General features: G+C 43.1%; 2 protein-coding genes across 5 annotated transcripts; both read left to right on the top strand.

Moving 5' to 3' along the window:
- The first annotated feature begins 15 nt into the window (after positions 1-15).
- LOC110487875 (tRNA selenocysteine 1-associated protein 1) lies at positions 16-8463 on the top strand. 4 transcript variants are annotated; one of them, XM_021559790.3, is made up of 9 exons: positions 16-216; positions 534-631; positions 2594-2696; positions 2983-3035; positions 3139-3270; positions 3525-3641; positions 3967-4153; positions 7759-7792; positions 8084-8463. In XM_021559790.3, exons 1-9 carry the CDS (start codon positions 193-195, stop codon positions 8242-8244), a joined length of 909 nt encoding a protein of 302 aa, XP_021415465.1. In that variant the 5' UTR covers positions 16-192; the 3' UTR covers positions 8245-8463. The 4 variants fall into 4 exon arrangements, with proteins under 4 accessions (XP_021415465.1, XP_021415466.1, XP_021415467.1 ...); XM_021559791.3 differs by having other exon boundaries at positions 40-216; positions 2597-2696; XM_021559792.3 differs by having other exon boundaries at positions 65-216; positions 522-631.
- Positions 8464-9117: 654 nt separating this feature from the next.
- Positions 9118-20934, top strand: stx12 (syntaxin 12). The gene is made up of 10 exons (XM_036970689.2): positions 9118-9573; positions 12302-12479; positions 13279-13348; positions 14332-14431; positions 14913-15050; positions 15160-15203; positions 15340-15445; positions 15770-15842; positions 17380-17462; positions 19063-20934. The coding sequence occupies exons 2-10, from the start codon at positions 12380-12382 to the stop codon at positions 19153-19155; spliced, it is 807 nt and encodes a 268-aa protein (XP_036826584.2). The 5' UTR covers positions 9118-9573; positions 12302-12379; the 3' UTR covers positions 19156-20934.
- Positions 20935-21454: the final 520 nt, after the last annotated feature.

The following is a 21454-nucleotide window of genomic DNA, read 5'->3' on the forward strand; positions in this document are numbered from 1 at the left end:
ATGATGGCACAAACAGATCTGGGACCAGGCTAGAGAGCAGTCAGTTGGACTTGTTTTCAAGGCGCCTGCGCAGAAACGTCCCTGTTGCCTCTTCCGACACGACACTTACAAGGGGCTGCATGTGTTATTTCGGGGATTAACAACTGTAAATGTAAAAACAATTAAATAAGGTTGACAACTACAGGTCTTAACATGAGCACGCTATGGATGGGAAACGTGAGTATCTCAAACCAGTTCAGTCGATATTTTTAACGCTTCAGGTTGTAGGTAAATTAGCTAGTTGAAGCTAAGTAGCTAGCTTCAACTTAAGTTGTTTGCTAGCATGCTAGCTAGTAGTAACATAACTAGCCACCTGACGTTAACTTAGTGTAGTGCTAAATCGGTTAACTTGCTGCAGATGGAACATTTTGACACATATTACTAACTAAACGCAGCAGTCTATAATATTTGCAAGGGACATGTGGTAGCTAACTCTTAGCTAAATTAACGTTAGCTAACCTTACCATGTTATGATAATGAAGTCTGTTTGTTAGTTGGAGCCCTACATGGACGAAAACTTCATAACCCGAGCCTTCGGCACTATGGGGGAGTTGGTGGTGAGTGTACGGATTATACGCAACAAGATGACCGGGTGAGTATTTTATCCATGATGTTTGACCCGAGTTAACTACACTAGCTCTCTAACCCCTTTCTAACGTTACGTTAGGGGTTTTCGGCGAGTTAACTACACTAGCTCTCTATCCTCTTTCTCCGTATGTAACGTTAGGGGTTTTCAGCGATTATATTCGCCCACATTTGGCTCCATATGAACTACAAGTCCAACGTTGTTATAAACATTTGGGAAAGTTAACCATAGCTTTTAAACCGGTTTGCGAAACATTATGATATAACCTGTATCTTTCACATCAGAAATAACTCTTTCAAATAAAGATACTTACTGTAGCAGTTTTGCACATATCCACAAGCCACCTATGTCTTCTGTCTGGCATCCGTAAACAAGCAATGAGATATGGCCTTGGGGGAACCCTAATCCTATAAAAGTGTGTACTGTGTAGTAATTAGCGTTCTTATTTTTGGGAAATGTATTTGGGAGCATGGTCTGTAGGCCTTTTATAATAGGCATTTTGACTGTTGTATTAGTGAATTCCACTCTATGTAGGCTTGTTGTAGCCATTTGCGTTGCACAACTTCATCACACAGAGGTTATATCCATATTGATATATGAGACAAAACAAAACATGTCTTGGGTGAAATCGTTACGGGGTCACTACCTAAACTAATTTTTATTGGCAGATATGTTTTCCCTATCAGCCAATGCATGTGCTGCTGCAACAATTGTTTCAAATTTATTTAGAGTGTGATCAAGGGTCACTTTTTTTGGGGGGGGGGGTAGCCTTCTGGTCAGAGCAGGGGTGGGAACTCCAGTTCTCGAGGGTCTGATTGGTGTCACACTCTTTCTCCAATCCCTAGCAAACACGCCTGATTAATCAAATGTAGGTGATTATTGGAGTCAGGTGTGTTAGCTGGGGCTGGGGAAAAACTGTGACACCAATCAGGCCCTAGAGGACTGGAATTGCCCAGGCCTGGGTTAGAGCATTGGGCCAGTAACCGTAAGGTTCCTAGATTGAATCCCTGAGCTGACAAGGTAAAAGTCTGTCATTCTGCCCTTGAACAAGGCAGTTAACCCACTGTTCCAAGGCTGTCACAATGAGGTAATGAGGGTGGAAGAGAGGAGAGGAGGGTGGAAGAGAGGAGAGGAGCAGGATGGTGGAGAGGAGGATGGTGAGGGTAGAGGAGAGGAGGAGGATGGTGAGGGTAGAGGAGAGGAGGAGGATGGTGAGGGTAGAGGAGGAGGAGGATGGTGAGGGTAGAGGAGGATGGTGAGGGAGGAGGATGGTGGAGAGGAGGATGGTGAGGGTAGAGGAGAGGAGGAGTATGGTGGAGAGGAGGATGGTGATGAGGGTGGAAGAGAGGAGGAGGGTGGTGAGGGTAGAGGAAATGAGACTGACTTGCCTAGTTAAATAAAGGTTAAGTAAAAAAAAGGGGGAGCCTTATAATAAAAACAGTTATAAAATTATTCTGCAAGACACCAGTACCCAAAGTGATTGCCTACAAGTTGAAGTCCTAGGGTGCTCGGCCCTCAGTTTCCTTTAGTCCACGATCAGCACCTTTTCTCTTGCTCACCTGGAGGGAGAGGTTGTTGTCCTGGCACCACCACCATTTCCTCCCTATAGGCTGTCACGTCGTCGGTGTTCAGGCCTACCACTGCTGTGTTGTCAGCAAACTTAATAATGAATAATGATGTTTGAGTAAACGCCCTGGGGGACTTAGCACACACCCCTGTGGGGCCCCATGTTGAAGGTCTGTGTGGCGTACGTGTTGTTGCCTACCCGCACCACCTGGGGGCGACCCGGTTGCAGAGAGAGTCCTGAGCTTTTGTGCCTTTGACATGACAAGGAGTGGCACGAGGGCACAAACAGGCTGGTACCCAGGCTAGCACCATTGTATTATAGCTACACACCATACACAGTTTAAAAATCCATCCTTTGAATGCAACATTGGACTGATATCCCTTCTCTGTGTTGCTCTTCAGTAGGGGTGCAGCAGGCTACTGCTTCGTGGAGCTGACGGATGAAGCCACAGCTGAGAGGTGTCTTCGAAAAGTCAATGGAAAAGCACTGCCAGGAGCCACACCGGTAAATATACCGTTTTAACAAGGCTGCTTGGATGTTATGAATTCCATTTTGCATCCCAAATGGCACCCTATTCATCCCCATAAAATAGTACACTACTTTTGACCCTGGCCCCAGTGGAAATGCAGACCTAGATTGTATCAGTTTATACATCATGCTTTTTGGTAGCCTGAGACAAAACAAGATATTTATGCGATTTGCCTCATTAGCGCTTGTTGTATAAATGAATGCATATTGTCATGATATTGTAAATTAGCATTTCACCGGAAGCCTTTTTTGTACTTCACAGCCCAGAAGATTTAAATTAAACCGGGCCACTTTTGGGAAGCAAGGAGAAAGCAGGTATATCAACCAGCTTGATTGTAAAGTCAAACTAAATGTCATGAGATGCCATATAGAGACATTGGAAATGAACACACAACTCCCCCCCTTCTCTTTGCTACAGTCCACTCTATTCTCTGTTTGTTGGGGATCTCACACCTGAAGTGGATGACGGGATGCTGTACGAGTTCTTCTACAACCGCTATCCATCCTGTCGTGGGGGGAAGGTGGTGCTGGATGGCACGGGGAACTCCAAGTGAGTCCAGTAGGATGTTATAATCCCGATAGAAGGGTTTCAATATATCAAGGTTGATGTGATCTAATAGGATGTGAATACAATTGATACGGCCATTTCCAAAACATCATCTGTTACTCTTCCACGACTATTTATAAGAGTCACTACTTCTACACTAACAATTTTAAATTTCTTAACTTCTTCCACTACCCCAAAAAGAATATTCACAGACGAAGCTAGTTGTATACTTGTCTGAACGTTTCTCTTGTTTCCAGGGGTTGTGGGTTTGTCCAGTTCCCAGACCAGAGGCTTCAAAAGCTGGCCCTGGAGGAGTGTCAGGGAGCGGTGGGGCTTGGGAGCAAGCCCCTACGACTGAGCCTAGCTGCTAACAAGTCAGTTTTACTTCAGTTCTTACTGTTACTGTGTTATAAGCCATCTCCAGACATGGTGTGTATATGCCATTCGAAAAACCAGGGTTGTAGCATAACCCATTCAGTTTCCAAACCACATTTTTTTTATAGCCTTTAAAACTGTAGCTATATTTCCAACATAATATTTGACTATTCCCCTTGTTAGTCAGATTTTGCAACGCGCTCATGAAGACCTGAGCAGAGAGTATCTTTCCCCAAAATAATAGTTTTTCAACTCATGAAGATATGGGTTTTTAATAATCACTGTCAGATGCCTCGGTTACCAATAATTCTCTCTCACTCACAGAACTAGGCATAATCAATCAGACAACAGGGGGTGGGGGTCACATGGAGGAGGCTACAGACACAACCAGCAACAATACAATCAACAGTCATATGGTGGTGGATGGGGCTCTTGGGGCTACGACCAGAATGGAGGCAACTATGGCGGCTACAACTACAACCAGTATGATTACACACAGAATTTTGCACAGGTAAGATTGCTGCCCTGCTTCCCCTTCACTGGTGATATGTTTACATAGCTCAACGTCACCTTTACTGGTGATATGTTTACATAGCTCAACGTCACCTTTACTGGTGATATGTTTACGTAGCTCAACGTCACCTTTACTGGTGATATGTTTACATAGCTCAATGTCACCTTTACTGGTGATGGCAAGATTACTCTGACAGACATGGCAGCTCTGCTTCTAGCTCCTTAGCAACTTTGCAGTATTTTGTTTTTTGGTGTGTCATTTCTTACATTATTAGCCCAGAAAGTTTTTTTGTGTTATTACATACAGCTGGAAATAACTTCTTGATATCAGAGCGGGGGTAACTCACCAGCATTACGACCTGGAATACGACATTACCGAATTGAATCCTTTGTTCGTAACCCCCGGGGCTATTGAACTTATTACAGAGGCTGCTCCAAAACATACCTGGCGAAGAAGTGGTATTCGGAGTGGACTTCTGCACACCATCCACCGCTAATGTTCACTCTCTGGACAAGTTGATGAGCTCAGGGCGAGGATATCCTTTCAGAGAGACATCAGGGTCTGTAACAAATTTTACGGAATCATGGCTCTCTGGATATACTGTCCCTGTCCATACAGCCAGCTGGGTTCTCGGTACATTGCGCAGAAAGAAATAAAGAACTCTCCGGGAAGGAGGAGGGCAGGGGTGTATGTTTCATGATTAACTACTCAAATGCCGGCTGTATTACCTCCCAAGATAATTATCTTTGGTTATAGTCACAGTCGTGTATATTCCCCCTCATGCCGATTCCATGGCGGCCCTCATGGAACTACACTGGACTTTGTGCAAACTGGAAACCACATATCCTGAGGCAACATTTATTGTAGCTGGGGATTTTAGCAAAGCACATTAGAAGAAAACGCAACCAAAGATTTATCAACACATTGACTGTAGTACTCGCGCTGCTAAAACACTTGACCACTGCTACTCCAACTTCCGGGATGCCTACAAGGCCCTCCCCTACTCTCCCTTCGGCAAATCAGATCATGACTCGATTTTGCTCATCCCTTCCTATAGGCAGAAACTCAAACAGGAAGTACCTGTGCTAAGGTCTGTTCAACGCTGGTCTGGCCAATCGGAATCCATGCTTCACGATTGTTTTGATCACGTGGACTGGGATATGTTCCTGGGAGCCTCTGAGAAGAACATTGACATATACACTGACTGGGTTCACCCAAATCAGAAACCGTGGATAGATGGAGGCATTCGCGTGAACCACTGCATTTAACCATGGCAAGGTGACTGGGAATATGTTTGAATACAAGCAGTGTAGTTATTCCCTCCGTAAGGCAATCAAACAAGCAAAACGTCAGTATAGAAACAAAGTGGAGTCGCAATTCAACGGCTCAGACACGAGACGTATGTGGGTCTACAGACGATCACGGATTACAAAGGGAAACCCGGCCACGTCGCGGACACTGGCGTCTTGCTTCCGGACTAGCTAAACACCTTCTTCTCTCGCTTTGAGGATAACACAGTGCCACCGACGTGGCGTGCTCCAAAGGACTGTGGGCTCTCGTTCTCTGTGGCCGAAGTGAGTAAGATATTTAAACATGTTAACCCTTGCAAGGCTCCCGGCCCAGACAACATCCCTAGCCACGTCCTAAGAGCATGCACAGACCAGACCAGACAACTATAGTTTTGGCAAGTCAGTTAGGACATCTACTTTGTGCATGACACAAGTAGTATTTCCAACAATTGTTTACAGACAAGATTATTTCACTTATAATTCACTGTATCCCAATTCCAGTGGGTCAGAAGTTTACATACACTATGTTGACTGTGTCTGTAAACAGCTTGGAAAATTACAGAAAATGATGTCATGGCTTTAGACTCAAATGACGTCAATTAGCCTATTGGAGGTTTACCTGTGGATGTATTTCAAGGCCTACCTTCAAACTCAGTGCCTCTTTGCCTGATATCATGGGAAAATCAAAAGAAATCAGCCAAGACCTCAGAAAAAAGACTGTAGACCTCCACAAGTCTGATTCATCCTTGGGAGCAATTTCCAAACACCTGAAAGTACTACGTTCATCTTTACAAACAATAGTACGCAAGTATAAACACCATGGGACCACACAGCCGTCATACCGCTCAGGAAGGAGACGCGTTCTGTGTCCTAGAGATGAATGTACTTTGGTGTGAAAAGTGCATATCAGTCCCAGAATAACAGCGAAGGACCTTATGAAGATGCTGGAGGAAACGGGTACAAAAGTATCTATATCCACAGTAAAACGAGTCCTTTATCGACATAACCTAAAAGACCGCTCAGCAACGAAGAAACCACTGCTCCAAAACCGCCATTTTTAAAAAGCCAGACTACAGTTTGCAACTGCACATGGGGACAAAGATTGTACTTTTTGGAGAAATGTCCTCTGGTCTGATGAAACAAAAATAGAATTGTTTGGCAATAATGACCATCGTTGTGTTTGGAGGAAAAAGGGGGAGGCTTGCAAGCTGAAGAACACCATTCCAACTGTGAAGCACGCGGGTGGCAGCATCATGTTGTGGGGATGCTTTGCTGCAGGAGGGACTGGTGCACTTCACAAAATAGATAGCATCATGTGGTTGGAAAATTACGTGGAGACATTGAAGCAACATCTCAAGACATCAGTCAGGAAGTTAAAGCTTGGTCTCAAATGGGACAATGACCACAAGCATACTTCCAAAGTTGTGGCAAAATGTCTTAAGGACAATAAAGTCAAGGTATTGGAGTGGCCATCACAAAGCCCTGACCTCAATCCCATACAAAATGTGTGGGCAGAACTGAAAAAGCGTGTGTGGGCAAGGAGGCCGACAAAAACCTGACTCGGTTACACAAGCTCTGTCAGGAGGAATGGCCCAAAATTCCCCCAACTTATTGTGGGAAGCTTGTGGAAGGCTACCCTAAACGTTTGACCCAAGTTAAACAATTTAAAGGCAATGCTACCAAATACTAATTGAGTGCATGTAAACTTCTGACCCACTGGGAGTGTGATGAAAGAAATAAAAGCTGAAATAAATAATTTTCTCCTATTATTCTGACATTTCACATTTTTAAGTTAAGTGGTGATTCTAACTGACCTAAGACGAGGAATTTCTACTAGGATTGATTGTCAGAAATTGTGAAACTGAGTTTAAATGTATTTGGCTACTGTGTATGTAATCTTCCGACTTCAACTGTACGTACACATGGAATCACTGTTCACTTTAATAATGAAACACTTTAATGTTTACATACTGCTTTACTCATTTCATATGTAGTCTACTGTATTTTAGTCAATGTCACTCCGACATTGCTCGTTCTTATATATATATATTTCTTATCCATTATTTTACTTTAGATTTGTGTATTGTTGTGAATTTTTAGATATTACTGCACTGTTGGAGCACAAGCGTTTTGCTACACCCGCAATAACATCTGCAAAATATGTGTATGTGACCAATACAATTTGATTTGGTTTGTTACGTAGCTCAACGTCACTACAACTTCTTAAACAATATTGACACCTGAATGCATTGTCATTTCCTTCGTGTTTTCAATATACTCTATTTTATTAACCAACTCATTTAACATTTTCAGGAAAATGAAGCTGTTGAAGAGGATGGTCTGGAAGGTAGGTGTTATTTTTTGTTGTTGTTCCTACTCGTTTTTCTCCAGACTTTTGTGGCCTATTATCTAAAAGTCTCTTGATGACATTGACTTGCTGACATTGAGGTGTTTCATAATGAACTTAGATTGATATCCTGCATGTTCCGAGGGTTTACCAGTGTATATGGAATGTAGCGGAGTCAGACTTGTGCTCCTCCTTGGTCTAATGGTTAAGGCGTTCGTTTCACGAGCAGGAGACTGGGGTTGTTGACATCAGTCAACAAATAATCACAGCCAGCCTTTTCCTCCATTGTAGATCCTAACCCAGAGCTGGATGTGTTGGAAGCCAACAGGAAGTTTATGGAACACAGTGAGGAACTGTATGATGCCCTTATCCAGTGCCACTGGCAACCCTTGGAATCCTCAGAACAAGCATTTGGAACCACGAGTAGCCTTCCAGAACCTGTCTACTGTTGAGGCGTACAATGGAATGGCAATATCCTCTTTTGCCATGTTCTTTGGTCTTTCATATTATATTCTGTAAATGTTTGATCATGGAAAGGTTAAAGACAAATCCCCAGTCCTTGGCCATAACTGCCATTTGCTTTACAATACTTTTTTTTTTTTTTTTTTTTTAATTGACAAGCGTTTTATTTTGTGTATCTTTATTAAAAGTCATGCTGTGCCTAAGAATAAGCTTCCTGTTTCCATTTGTTATGCTTCGCTAAACTGCACAGAAGAATGTATTTCAAATGGGACCCTATTCTCTATTCTAGTGCAGCACTACTTTTAGCTAGGGCCTAAAAGTACTTAGGTCAAAAGTATTGCACTATATAAGGAATAGAGTGCCATTTGGGACATCATTTTTCTCAATTGAGTAATTGTGTAATCTGCTATGTTAAACTGCCTTCTGTCTGTTTCCATATGCGTTTGTAAAGATGGAGTAAACGTGTATGTATCATGTTGCCAGGTAGAGATGTCTTATAAAATGACCCAACCAAAATTAAAGGAGGAGTAGCCGCTAGGCTACCCTGGGGCAGCAGTAACCGAAAGGTTTCATGTTCAAATCCCCGAGCTGACAAGGTACAAATCTGTCATTTTGCCCCTGAACTGGCAGTTAACCCACTGTTCCTAGGCCGTCATTGAAAATAAGAATTTGTTCTGAACTGACTTGCCTAGTTAAATAAAGGTAAAATAAATTAAAAATGTAAAGTCTCATAGACTGGGGAGAGTTTAGCCAGGTACAACGTTATGGAACGCTGCGGATGGCATGAATAGAGTGGACATGATTCCTTATTCTACATGTCAGAGGCATGATGGTTTTATTTTTCTATCTGTGTGTTCTCTAACGTTGTGTACTGCTAAATGTGCCCCAGTCTCTGTTGAGCAAAGTGAGAGCGCTGGTTTCATCAGCAGAAAACCACGAGTCACAAGGTTTCCCAGTGACTGAAAGGGAGGGACGGGATGCCAATTGAATGAATCCCACGCTGGACAGGATTTGAGATCATATTTTGCATGACTAAGCCTACTCTTGAGTTTGTTTAGTTTCTGAATACCATTTTGTAGGGAATCGTCTTCTGCCCCCGATTGAAAGTTGTAAAACGCGGCAATTTTTTTTAACAATATGTACGTTAATGTTTTTATTTTATTTTAATTACTCTTATTTATTACTGTTGGCGCCACCCAAAGGTTGTTTTTTTAATGTACGCAATGACGTCATTTGACAGTTTTGGGAGGCTAGCTTCTTGACGGAGGAACAAAGTGAAAGCACAGCGGATGTTTTATGTGCAACAGCCTACTAAACAAGTAAGATTGGGTTATTTTTTCAGTTTAAACCTGCGTTAATGTTTAACTCGCTGTTTGAAATAAAAAAAAAGTCACATTTTGTTGACAAGCGTCTACAATTTGCTGGGAGCCGAGTAACGCATCTGATGTCTTTGTGCTAACGATTAGCATTGAAGCTAGCTAGCTAGCGCGGCTATTTTCAACGTCATCAGAGCAGGCCTGTGTAAGCAATACAACTCCCAATTAAATTATACAATTTGGAAACATTCATTAACTTTGTATTAAACAGCTGTTTTGTGGAAAGCCAGTTAGCTTGCAAGCAAGCTACATAACTTTAGCTGTAAATCATCTAGCAAGCCAACTAGCTAGCAGCCATAACATTAGTTAAATTCGGAAGAAAAACCCGACTGCAACAAGGGCTAAATCTCGTTTGTGGTCTATTTAATAGCTTACCTACTCAATATCTGGCTAGGTAGTTATGTGGCAGTCTGATGTTTTGGGAGTGAGAAACTGCTATTTCAAAATAGTGTGTCACTCAATACACTGTCGGATTTGCTACTGTGTGACCTGGCACTTTGTGTTTGTTCCCTGGAACTCTCCTGTCTAAAAGCTTGTGGAAGAGAAAATCGATTAAACCAATGATTGTCCTAAATGGCTAGATAGTGTTTGCTGCTATGTGTATTTGAGCTGCTCCGGATGGATCGTGAAATAAGTGTGTGGAGTCATTACCTTTTAAATCATACTTAACACTCAAATAAAATATATTTATAAAGCCCCTTTTACATACATTTGTGACAGCACTTCTCTCCAGTTATGACTAGGCATTTAGCTGTTAATATGTAACTTGTGACACTTTGTAATAGGCCTATCTTAGGACAAACCTGACTGATACGTTTGATAATAGTTCTTACACTACTTGGACAAAAGTGTGTGGACACCTGCTTGTCGAACATCTCATTTAAAAAAAACATGGGCATTAATATGGAGTTGGTCTCCTCTTTGCTGCTGTAACAGACTCCACTTTTCAGGGAAGGCTTTCCACTGGATGTTGGAACATTGCTGCAGGGACTTGCTTCCATTCAGCCACGAGCATTAGAGAGGTCGGGCACTGATGGGCGATTAGACCTGGCTCGCAGTTGGCGTTCCAATTTGTCCTGATGGTCTTGAGGTCAGGGCTCTGTGCAGTCAAGTAAAATTCTTCCATACCGATCTGTAACGATATCTATATTGACCTAGCTTTGTGCAAGGGGGCACTGTCATGCTAAAACATGAAAGGGCCTTCCCCAAACTGTTGCCACAAGTTGGAAGCCCAGAATCATCAAGAATGTCATTGTTTGCTGTAGATTTCCTTTCACATGAACTAAGGAGCCTAGCCCGAACCATGAAAAACAGCTCCAGACCATTATCCCTACACCAAACTTTACAGTTGTTTACACCAGTACTATGCATTGGTGCAGGTAGCGTTCTCCTGGCATCCGCCAAACCCAGATTTGTCCTTCGGACTGCCAGATGGTGAAGCGTGATTCATCACTCCAGAGAATGCTTTTCCACTGCTCCAGAGTTCAGTGGCGGCGAGCTTTACACCACTCCAGCCGATGCTTGGTGAACTTTGGCCTGTGTGCAGATGCTCGGCTATTGAAACTAATTTCATGAAGCTCCCTATGTGGGCTGACTCTGCTTCCAGAGTCAGTTTGGAACTCGGTAGTAAGTGTTGCAACCGAAGACAGAATTTTTACATGCTTCAGCACTCAGCGGTCCTGTTGTGTGAGCTTGAGTGGCCTACCACTTCGCAGCTAAGCTGTTGTTGCTCCAACTTACAGTTGACCGGGGCAGCTATAGCAGGGCAGAAATTTGACGAACTGACTTGTTGGAGTGCTGCAGAGATGGTTGTCCTTCTGGATGGTTCTCCCATCTCCACAGAGTAACTCAGGAGCCCTGTCAGAGTGACCATCGGATTATTGGTCAACTCCCTGACCAAGACCCTTCTCCCCCGACTGCTCAGTTTAGCCGGGCGGCCAGCACTAGGAAGAGTCTTGGTGGTTCCAAACTTCTTCCATTTAAGTATGATGGAGGCCACTGTGTTCTTGGAGAACTTCAATGCTGCAGAAATGTTTTGGCACCCTTCCCCAGATCTGTGCCTCGACACAATCCTGTTACGGAGCTCTACAGACAATTCCTTCGACCTCATGTCTTGGTTTTTGTTCTGACATGCACTGTCAACTGTGGGACCTTTTATATAGACGGGTTGTGTGCCTTTCCAAATCATGTCCAATCAATTGAATTTACCACAGTTGGACTCCGATCAAGTTATAGAAACATCTCAAGGATGATCAATGGAAACAGGATGCACCTGAGCTCAATTTCGAGTCTCATATGAAAGGGTCTGAATACTGATGTAAATGTATTTCTTTTCTTTTTTTTATATATATATATATATATATATATATGTAAAACTAAAAATACATTTAAAAAATTGCCGTTTTTTTTTTTTGCTTTGTCATTATGGGGTATTGTGTGTAAATTGATGAGGCAAATAAGTTATTTCATCCTTTTTAGAATAAGGCTGTAATATAACAAAGTTGGGGAAGGGGTCTGAATACTTTCCGAATGCACTATATAGTGGACATCATGCTCTATTCTCCATTATTAACAGCTGGATAGGATTTTTTTTGGGCTGTGTCCCAAATTGCACCCTCTGTATATCTCTGTCTTGATAACAAAACTTTTAAACGACTTCTTCCTCTCCCAGAGTTTTCCCAATACACCTGCCACGCAACCACCCAACAGTCTTCACTGTGAGACCTAAGAGCACGCCACACTGGCAGCAATGTCTTACAGTAAAGCAGACAGCTATCGCACCCAGCCACGGGACTCCAATACCCTCATCCAGACATGCAGCTCAAACATCCAGAAGATCACACAGAACAGTAAGTAATTGCTGCAGAAAGAGAAGAGTTGATGTGATGAAGATAATTCAGTCAGTACTTTAATGATCAATACATGATGTATCCTATAGCCTACATCAGGGCTGCCCGACCCTCTTCCTGGAGATCTACTGTCCCTGTAGGTTTTCAGTCTTAACCCTCTTCCTGGAGATCTACTGTCCTGAAGGTTTTTAGTCCAACCCTCTTCCTGGAGATCTACTGTCCTGTAGGTTTTCAGTCCAACCCTCTTCCTGGAGATCTACTGTCTTGTAGGTTTTCAGTCCAACCCTCTTCCTGGAGATCTACTGTCCTGTAGGTTTTCAGTCCAACCCTCTTCCTGGAGATCTACTGTCCTGTAGGTTCAGTCCAACCCTCTTCCTGGAGATCTACTGTCCTGTAGGTTTTCAGTCCAACCCTAATTTAGCATATCTGATTCAGCTAGTTAAGGTCTTGTTGAGCAGCTAATTAGTAGAATCAGGTGTGTTAAATTAGGGTTGGACTGAAAACCCACAAGACTATAGATCACCAGGAAGAGGGTTGGACTGAAAACCTACAAGACTATAGATCACCAGGAAGAGGGTTGGACTGAAAACCTACAAGACTATAGATCACCAGGAAGAGGGTTGGACTGAAAACCTACAAGACTATAGATCACCAGGAAGAGGGTTGGACTGAAAACCCACAAGACTATAGATCACCAGGAAGAAGGTTGGACTGAACTTACAGGACAGTAGATCACCAGGAAGAGGGTTAGGCAGCCCTGGCCTACAGTTTAGAGAATGTACGTCTTCTCTCTTCCCAGCTGCTCAGATAAAGAGCATGGTGACTCAGCTGGGGACGAGGCAAGACACAAGCGAACTGCAGGACCGTCTGTAAGTATTCTCAAAATGTTTTGCTTGTACATACGCTGATAAACGTATTAATGTACATACAGTACTAGTCAAGTTTGGACACACCTACTCATTCCAGGTTTTTTTCTTTATTTTTACTATTTTCTACATTGTAAAATAATAGTGAAGACATCAAAACTATGAAATAGCACATATGGAATCATGTAGTAACCAAAAAAGTGTTAAACAAATCAAAATATGTTATGTTTGAGATGATTAAAAGTAGCCACCCTTTGCCTTGATGACAGCTTTGCAGTCGCAAAACTCATCAAGGGCTATGATGAAACTGGCTCTCATGAGGACCGCCACAGGAAAGGAAGACCCCAGAGTTACCTCTGCTGCAGAGGATAAGCTCATTCGAGTTACCAGCCTCAGAACTCAGAACTCAGAACAGACAATCTGCAGGACAATGACCCAAAACACACCTCCAGGCTGTGTAAGGGCTATTTGACCAAGAAGGAGAATGATGGAGTGCTGCATCAGTTGACCTGGCGTCCACAATCACCTGGCCTCAACCCAATTGAGATGGTTTGGGATGAGTTGGACCACAGAGTGAAGGAAAAGCAGCCAACAAGTGCTCAGCATATGTGGGAGCTCCTTCACGACTGTTGGAAAAAAAAAAGCATTCCAGGTGATGCTGGTTGAGAGAATGCCAAGTGTGTGCAAAGCTGTCATCAAGGCAAAGGGTGGCTACTTTGAAGAATCTAAAATATATTTTGATTTGTTTCTTTTTTTGGGTTACTACATGATTCCATATGTGTTATTTCATATTTGTTGTCTTCACTATTATAGTAAAATAAAGAAAAACCCTTGACTGAGTAGGTGAGTGCAAACTTTTGACTGGTAATTTACTTACGTGATACACTGACTAACTTGTTGTGTGCTGTATACAGAACAGTGTGTGTGTGTGTTCTATGTTTCTCCCTGAGAGTTTAGTATCTCCCTTACTGTTCATGTTCTCTCAGGCAGCACATACAGCACTTTACAAACCAGCTGGCCAAGGAGACCAACAAGCACCTGAAAGACCTGGGCTCCGTCTCACTATCTTCAGCACCTTCCGAGCAGGTTTGTGTGTGGGACGGACATCCCAACAATGACAATGGGAGTTCCTTGAGTAACCTTTTGTGTGTTTGAATGGCTCCAGGTTGAAGTTTCCCATAGGTACAGATCTAGCATCCCCTCTTCCCCGGTCCTAACCTTAACCGTTAGTGAAGGAAATGCAAAACTGACCCAAGATCTAGGGGGGAACTCTGTGCCTAGGGGGGGAACTCTGTGCCTAGGGGAGGGAACTCAGTGCCTGGGGGGAGGGGGCGAACTCGGTGCCTGGGGGGAGGGGGCGAACTCTGTGCCTGGGGGGAGGGGGCGAACTCTGTGCCTGGGGGGAGGGGGCGAACTCGGTGCCTGGGGGGAGGGGGCGAACTCTGTGCCTGGGGGGAGGGGGGGAACTCGGTGCCTGGGGGGGGGGGGGGGACTCGGTGACAGTGACAACCGCTTGACAGGGACAATGTGTTTGAATGACCCATTTCTTCTTCTTCTCAACCCACAGAGGCAACAGAAGATCCAGAAGGACCGGCTGATGAATGATTTCTCCGCTGCCCTCAACAACTTCCAGGCCGTACAGCGCCAGGCAGCACAGAAGGAGAAGGAGTCTGTGGCCAGAGCCAGAGCTGGTTCCCGTCTCTCTGTAAGGCTTTGAAAATACAGATAGAACAATGGCTGGAATGCTGAGTATCATACCATTGGCAGGTTTTCTATGATCAAACTTCAAGTGATGTCTGGTTCCTCTCTGTCAGGCTGAAGATGGTGCCTCTGAGGAACAGCTCGTGTCTTTTGATAAGTAGGTTCAAGCTTCTCTCTCTGAGGAGGATGTTTTGATACTTCTCTACTCCAGGATATGGTGCCTGGTTTCTTACATATTGTTTGTATCTCCTTCTCTCCATACAAGTGTTTCTTCGCTCTTTCTTTTTTTGTAGCCAAGAAGATTGGGGTCAGACAACCACACAGACGACAGAGGAGGCCATAACAGAAGAGGACTTGGAGCTTATCAAGGAGAGAGAGACCAACATCAGACAGCTGGAGGTCAGTCTGTTTCTCTCTGCTCATCACATTTATATTTTATTTAACTAGGCAAGTCAGTTAAGAACAAATTCTTATTTTACAATGACTGCCTCCCCGGCCAAACCCTAACACGGGCGACGTTGGGCCATTTGTGCGCCGCCCTATGGCGCTCCCAAACACGTCCGGTTGTAATACAGCCTGGATTCGAACCAGGGTGTCTGTAGTGACGCCTCTAGCACTGAGATGCAGTGCCTTAGACCGCTGCGCCACTCGGGAGCACAAGGAATTGAGTTATGTGTTATTTCAGCGTTGCCTTTTTTATTGAGTTATATTGTGTCATTTCAGTCGGACATCTTGGATGTGAACCAGATCTTCAAGGATCTAGCAGTGATGATCCATGATCAGGGAGAGATGATTGGTGAGTCCCATCACTGTTGTAGTACTGGAGTACAGTGCCCAATCAGTTACTTCCTTCATAAAAACCACGCCTCTGAAACATGATTTGAACTCTCTAAAAAAAATAATAACTGAATTATCTGTATTATAGTATTCATACCCCTTGACTTATTCCACATTTTGTTGTTGCAGCCTGAATTCAAAATTATTAAATATATATATTTTCTCACCCATCTACACACAATACCCCATAATGGCAAAATGAAAACATGTTTTTAGAAATTGTAGAAAATGTATTAAAAATGAAATGCATAAGTATCTAATTTACATGAATACATAATAATTAATTTATCTTTCTGGGTAAAACATTTGCCCATTATTCTTTAAAAATAAAGAATTATTCAACCTGCTGCTGAAAGGTGAATTAATCTCCCAGTGTCTGGTGGAAAGCAGACTGAACCAGGCTTTCCTCTAGGATTTTGTCTGTGCTTAGCTCCACTCTGTTTTTTTTTTTTTAATCCTGATAAATTCCTCAGTCCTTAACGATTACAAGCATTCCCATAACATGATGCAGCCACCACTGTGCTTGAAAATATGAAGAGTGATACTCAGTAATGTGTTGTGTTGGATTTGTCCCAAACATAACACTTTGTATTTTGGACAAAACGTGAATTGGTTTGCCACATTCTTTGCGATATTACTTTAGTGCCTTGTTGCAAACAGAGAATGTGTGTTTTGGAATATTTGTGTTCTGTACAGGCTTCCTTCTTTTCACTCTTGTCAATTAGGTTAGTATTGTGGAGTAACTACAATATTGTTGATCCATCCAGAGTTTTCGCCTATCACAGCCATTAAACTGTTTTAAAGTCACCATTGGCCTCATGGTGAATTCGCTGAGTGGTTTCCTTCCTCTCCGGCAACTGAGTTATGAAGGACGTCTATATGTCTGTAGTGACTGGGTGTATTGAAACATCATCCAAAGTGTAAATATTAACTTCACCATGCTCAAAGGGATATTATCCAATGTCTACTTTTTAATTTATTTTTTTATCCATCTACCATTAGATGCCCTTCTTGGCGGGGCATTGGTAAGCCTCCCTGGTGTTTGTGGTTGAATCTGGGTTTGAAATTTACTTCTCGACTGAGGGACCTTACAGAGATGAGGTAGTCATTCATAAATCGTGTTAAGCACTATTATTGCACACAGAGTGAGTCCATGCAACTTGTGTGACTTGTTAAGCAATTTTTTACTCCTGAACTTATTTAGCCATAACAAAGGAGTTGAATACTTGTTGACTAAAGACATTTGTAAAAAATGTCAAAAAACATAATACCACTTTCACATGATGAGGTATTGTGTGTAGGTCCGTGACACAAAATCTAAATTGAATCCATTTTAAATTCAGGCTCTAACACAACAAAATGTGGAAAAAGTCAAGGGGTGTGACTACGTTCTGAAGGCACATATGTGTAAAAAAAATATAAAAAAATCTGGCGTACCTTATTAAGGCAGTAACAAGCTGAGCCAGTATGTCTGACCCTCTGTGTTTACACCACAGACAGCATAGAGGCCAACGTGGAGAGTGCTGAGGTCCACGTAGACCGAGGGACAGAACAGCTCCAGAGAGCCTCCTACTACCAGGTAAGGCTGAATATCACTGCGGCAGAGTAAGTGTGTGTCCGCTGCTAGCTAGCGATGACTGCCAACAAAATGAGGGAACCCATTACATTTCAATAGAAGGAAAGCGTCTCATGGCGAACTGAGTTTGAACAAAGTGTGAACAGAACATTAAGTTGACAAAAGCTAAACATGATGCAAATTCCAGGCGATATCACAGCACGATATATAATGGTGCAACTGACCAATCGAGGATCGTTATAGCTTCCAGCCCGTGCCTGATTGGCTGTTGATGCCATGGAGAAGTGGGTATACTCTAATTTTCAAAATGGCCTTCCCGGTGTAGGAAAGGGGCGTGGAAAAATTCGGAGAAACGGTGGCGTGTACTCTGAATGACCTAAATCATGGCATTGACCATGATATGGTCATGGACCATGATATCTAGAATGAAACAATAGGCTCAGCCCTTATGGCTGATACGTTAGGCTAAGGGATAAGCACAGAGTTCAGAATAGGACAAGCTTACCGACAGAGTCTGGGCTCGAATCCAGTCTCTCTGGTGGCACAGCGTTACATGAGAATGGGATACCCGAGGAGTTCCCGCACTTCACCTCAGCTAAAGGCTTGGATGCTACTCGCTGCTGAGATCAACAACAAGCGCTTTGGTGGAGGAGAGTTATGGGTAACAAAACAAGGACTAGGCTACATTTCTATGCTAATATTACTGTTCTTGTATAACCTTTCTTCTTTATTTTTTCCAAAACAAAATACCCCCTTTTTCTCCTCAATTTCGTGGTATCCAATTGTTAGTAGTTACTGTCTTGTCTCATCGCTACAACTCCCGTACAGGCTCGGGAGAGACGAAGGTCGAGAGCCATGCATCCTCCGAAACACAAGCCGCACCAATGTGTCGGAGGAACACTGTGCCCCTGGCGACCTGGTTAGCGTGCACCGCGCCCGGCCCTCCACAGGAGTCGCTAGTGCGCGATGAGACAAATCAAATGTATTTATATAGCCCTTCGTACATCAGCTGATATCTCAAAGTGCTGTACAGAAACCCAGCCTATTTAATATACAGTGGGAAGGGTGGCTACCTGTTCAAGTCAGGGCCTAAACCTCATAACCTGTCCCTTAAACTCTTCCGGTCCGTTGCTGAAGCCTTTGATCCGACTTTCGCCGGGTTCAACAAGCGCCGTGGCCACATTATCTACCCTGGGTGCCGAATAACATAACATTTTCACACCCATATATATATATATATATTGCCAAATATTTGACTGACTTGCATTTGTGTAGGCTACGTTGTTCATGATTGATTCGCCGTGTACCCTCCACCTACACTACTTTGATACACGTCAGTGGGGATTGAGGAGGGAGTGTACACAAAGCCCACTGAAAATATACAACGTAATACCCTCCGCTACACCACTGAGCACGACCTAGCATGCTGTCGGTTTGCTGCTTTGGAAAAAAAAAAAGATCGGCCCGCATAGCGTTGAGCCGTCGAATCGAGCGTTTCGTCACCAGTAAGTAACAGGTACCATGAAATGAATCGGTGCCATGATGTTTTCTGCACATCGACTGTCACCAACCTACCATCCCTCTGCTCTGTTTCTCCCCGTAGCAAAAGTCCCGTAAGAAGATGTGCATTCTGGCTATGGTCCTGTCCATAGTACTGACCATACTAGGCATCATCATCTGGCAAGCCACCAAATGAGAAGAGAGACAGACAACCCTCCTCTCTTTCACATCTTTATTTATTTCATTCCCCCACCCAACCTGAAACACCAGCCCGGGATGGATCCCCTCCAACCTGAAACATCAGCCCGGGATGGATCCCCTCCAACCTGACACACCAGCCCGGGATGGATCCCCTCCAACCTGAAACACCAGCCCGGGATGGATCCCCTCCAACCTGAAACACCAGCCCGGGATGGATCCCCTCCAACCTGAAACACCAGCCCGGGATGGATCCCCTCCAACCTGAAACATCAGCCCGGGATGGATCCCCTCCAACCTGAAACATCAGCCCGGGATGGATCCCCTCCAACCTGAAACATCAGCCCGGGATGGATCCCCTCCAACCTGAAACACCAGCCCGGGATGGATCCCCTCCAACCTGAAACATCAGCCCGGGATGGATCCCCTCCAACCTGAAACACCAGCCCGGGATGGATCCCCTCCAACCTGAAACACTAGCCCGGGATGGATCTCCTCCAACCTGAAACACTAGCCCGGGATGGATCTCCTCCAACATGAAACACCAGCCCGGGATGGATCCCCTCCAACCTGAAACATCAGCCCGGGATGGATCCCCTCCAACCTGAAACACCAGCCCGGGATGGATCCCCTCCAACCTGAAGCAATGCCCAGCTAGCTCACTGTTGCCAGGGTCAGGGGAGTGGCATCAGGGCAAAGGGATGGGTCTGGGATATGTAACCTGACACTCCCTACCTGAGCTCAAGGCCTCCAGCTAACCTCCTGTTTCATTTACCCTGAGACAAGGCAGTAGTATTTCTATTCAAATGAAGGAGAGTATTGGAGTAAAATGGGGCTGGAGAGTGTAAATTAATATAAAGATATTCTGTTTAATTCTACTTGTGATATTTACTACACTAACATTCATTGTATTTCCAAACACATAATACATAATTGTTGTTATATCATTGTTGATGAACTATTATATATCAAATGGGGACGGACACCGATATGGAAAAAAAATAAAACTGTTGTTTTTGTAAATTCATCTCTGGGTTTTTTAGGGAGATAAATGATTTTGGTAACCTGTACATTTCCTGCACCTTTCTGGTATGTAAAACAGTTTAGAGTGCCACACTCCATTCAAGTTATAGGAGAGGTTTCCTGAACACAGATTGAGCCTCGATGGCGATTCTGCATTGAGCTTGCATTTTAGTCCAGGACTAGTCTTAATCTGTGTCCAGGAAAACCACCTCATGGTCCTTATATTGCTCAGGTGAGATCAGGTTCTGATAGTGAACCTTTTTTTTAAAAACTTTTTTTTAAATCCAACTGTCTACATGATAATAACAAACTCTCTGGTCGTAATAAACACATTTTATTAACACTGTTGAAGAGCAAACCTCTTAGCAGTTTCCAAAACACAGATTAAGCTTCAAATGATTTGTAATTACGTTTCCGGCACCTTGACCATCCATCCGCTCAATAATAATAATTTTTTAAATCATCCCGCGGTTCAAATCTAGTTTATAATCCCTGTCGTAGATGGCGTTGACTGGATATGATGATCATAGTTGTTTATGTGCTGTAAAACTTCATTTATGACTGATGTTCTCGTTATGATGCAATTTTTTCTGTAATATATTACAATCTTGGACTACAAACCCATTATAATGACAATATTATATCTGTTAATTGCAACCATAGTTTTAAAAACAAAACAAAAGTAATTGTCAACCTGTTTTATTGATATCTATGGCTTCTATCAAATATGCTTAAATAAAAACTCTTAAATACACGTTCCTTTTTGTGAGACTTTTTTGTCATGACTTTTCCTTCCAAATAGACAATAGTGTAAATATAATCACTGTTTTACCTTGTAAAGCTGTTTTATATTTTTTGTATATCTTTTTATTATCCAACTTGTAATTTTTATATATTTTTTTTCATATTTTAGGGGGTGGATCAGCTTGAATATTGTAGATTCCATCCAATGTAATTATCTGCAAAATTTCTAATCCCCCATATATTTTTTTCGTAAATATTTTATTTATTTAACTAGGTAAGTCAATTAAGAACAAATTCTTATTTTCAATGACGGCCTAGGAACAGTGGGTTAACTGCCTTGTTCAGGGGCAGAACGACAGATTTGTACCTTGTCGGCTCGGGGATTCGATCTTGCAACCTTTTGGTTACTAGTCCAACGCTCTAACCACTAGGCTACCTGCCGTAAATATATAAAATATATAGTTTCCTTTTATTATTTTCCCCTACACTTAGGTTTTTACTTCCAGCTTATACATACTATATATATTTTA

The sequence above is a fragment of the Oncorhynchus mykiss genome, chromosome 30 (assembly GCF_057628025.1).
Source record: "Oncorhynchus mykiss isolate SJ-2025 chromosome 30, ASM5762802v1, whole genome shotgun sequence".
Lineage (NCBI taxonomy): Eukaryota > Metazoa > Chordata > Actinopteri > Salmoniformes > Salmonidae > Oncorhynchus > Oncorhynchus mykiss.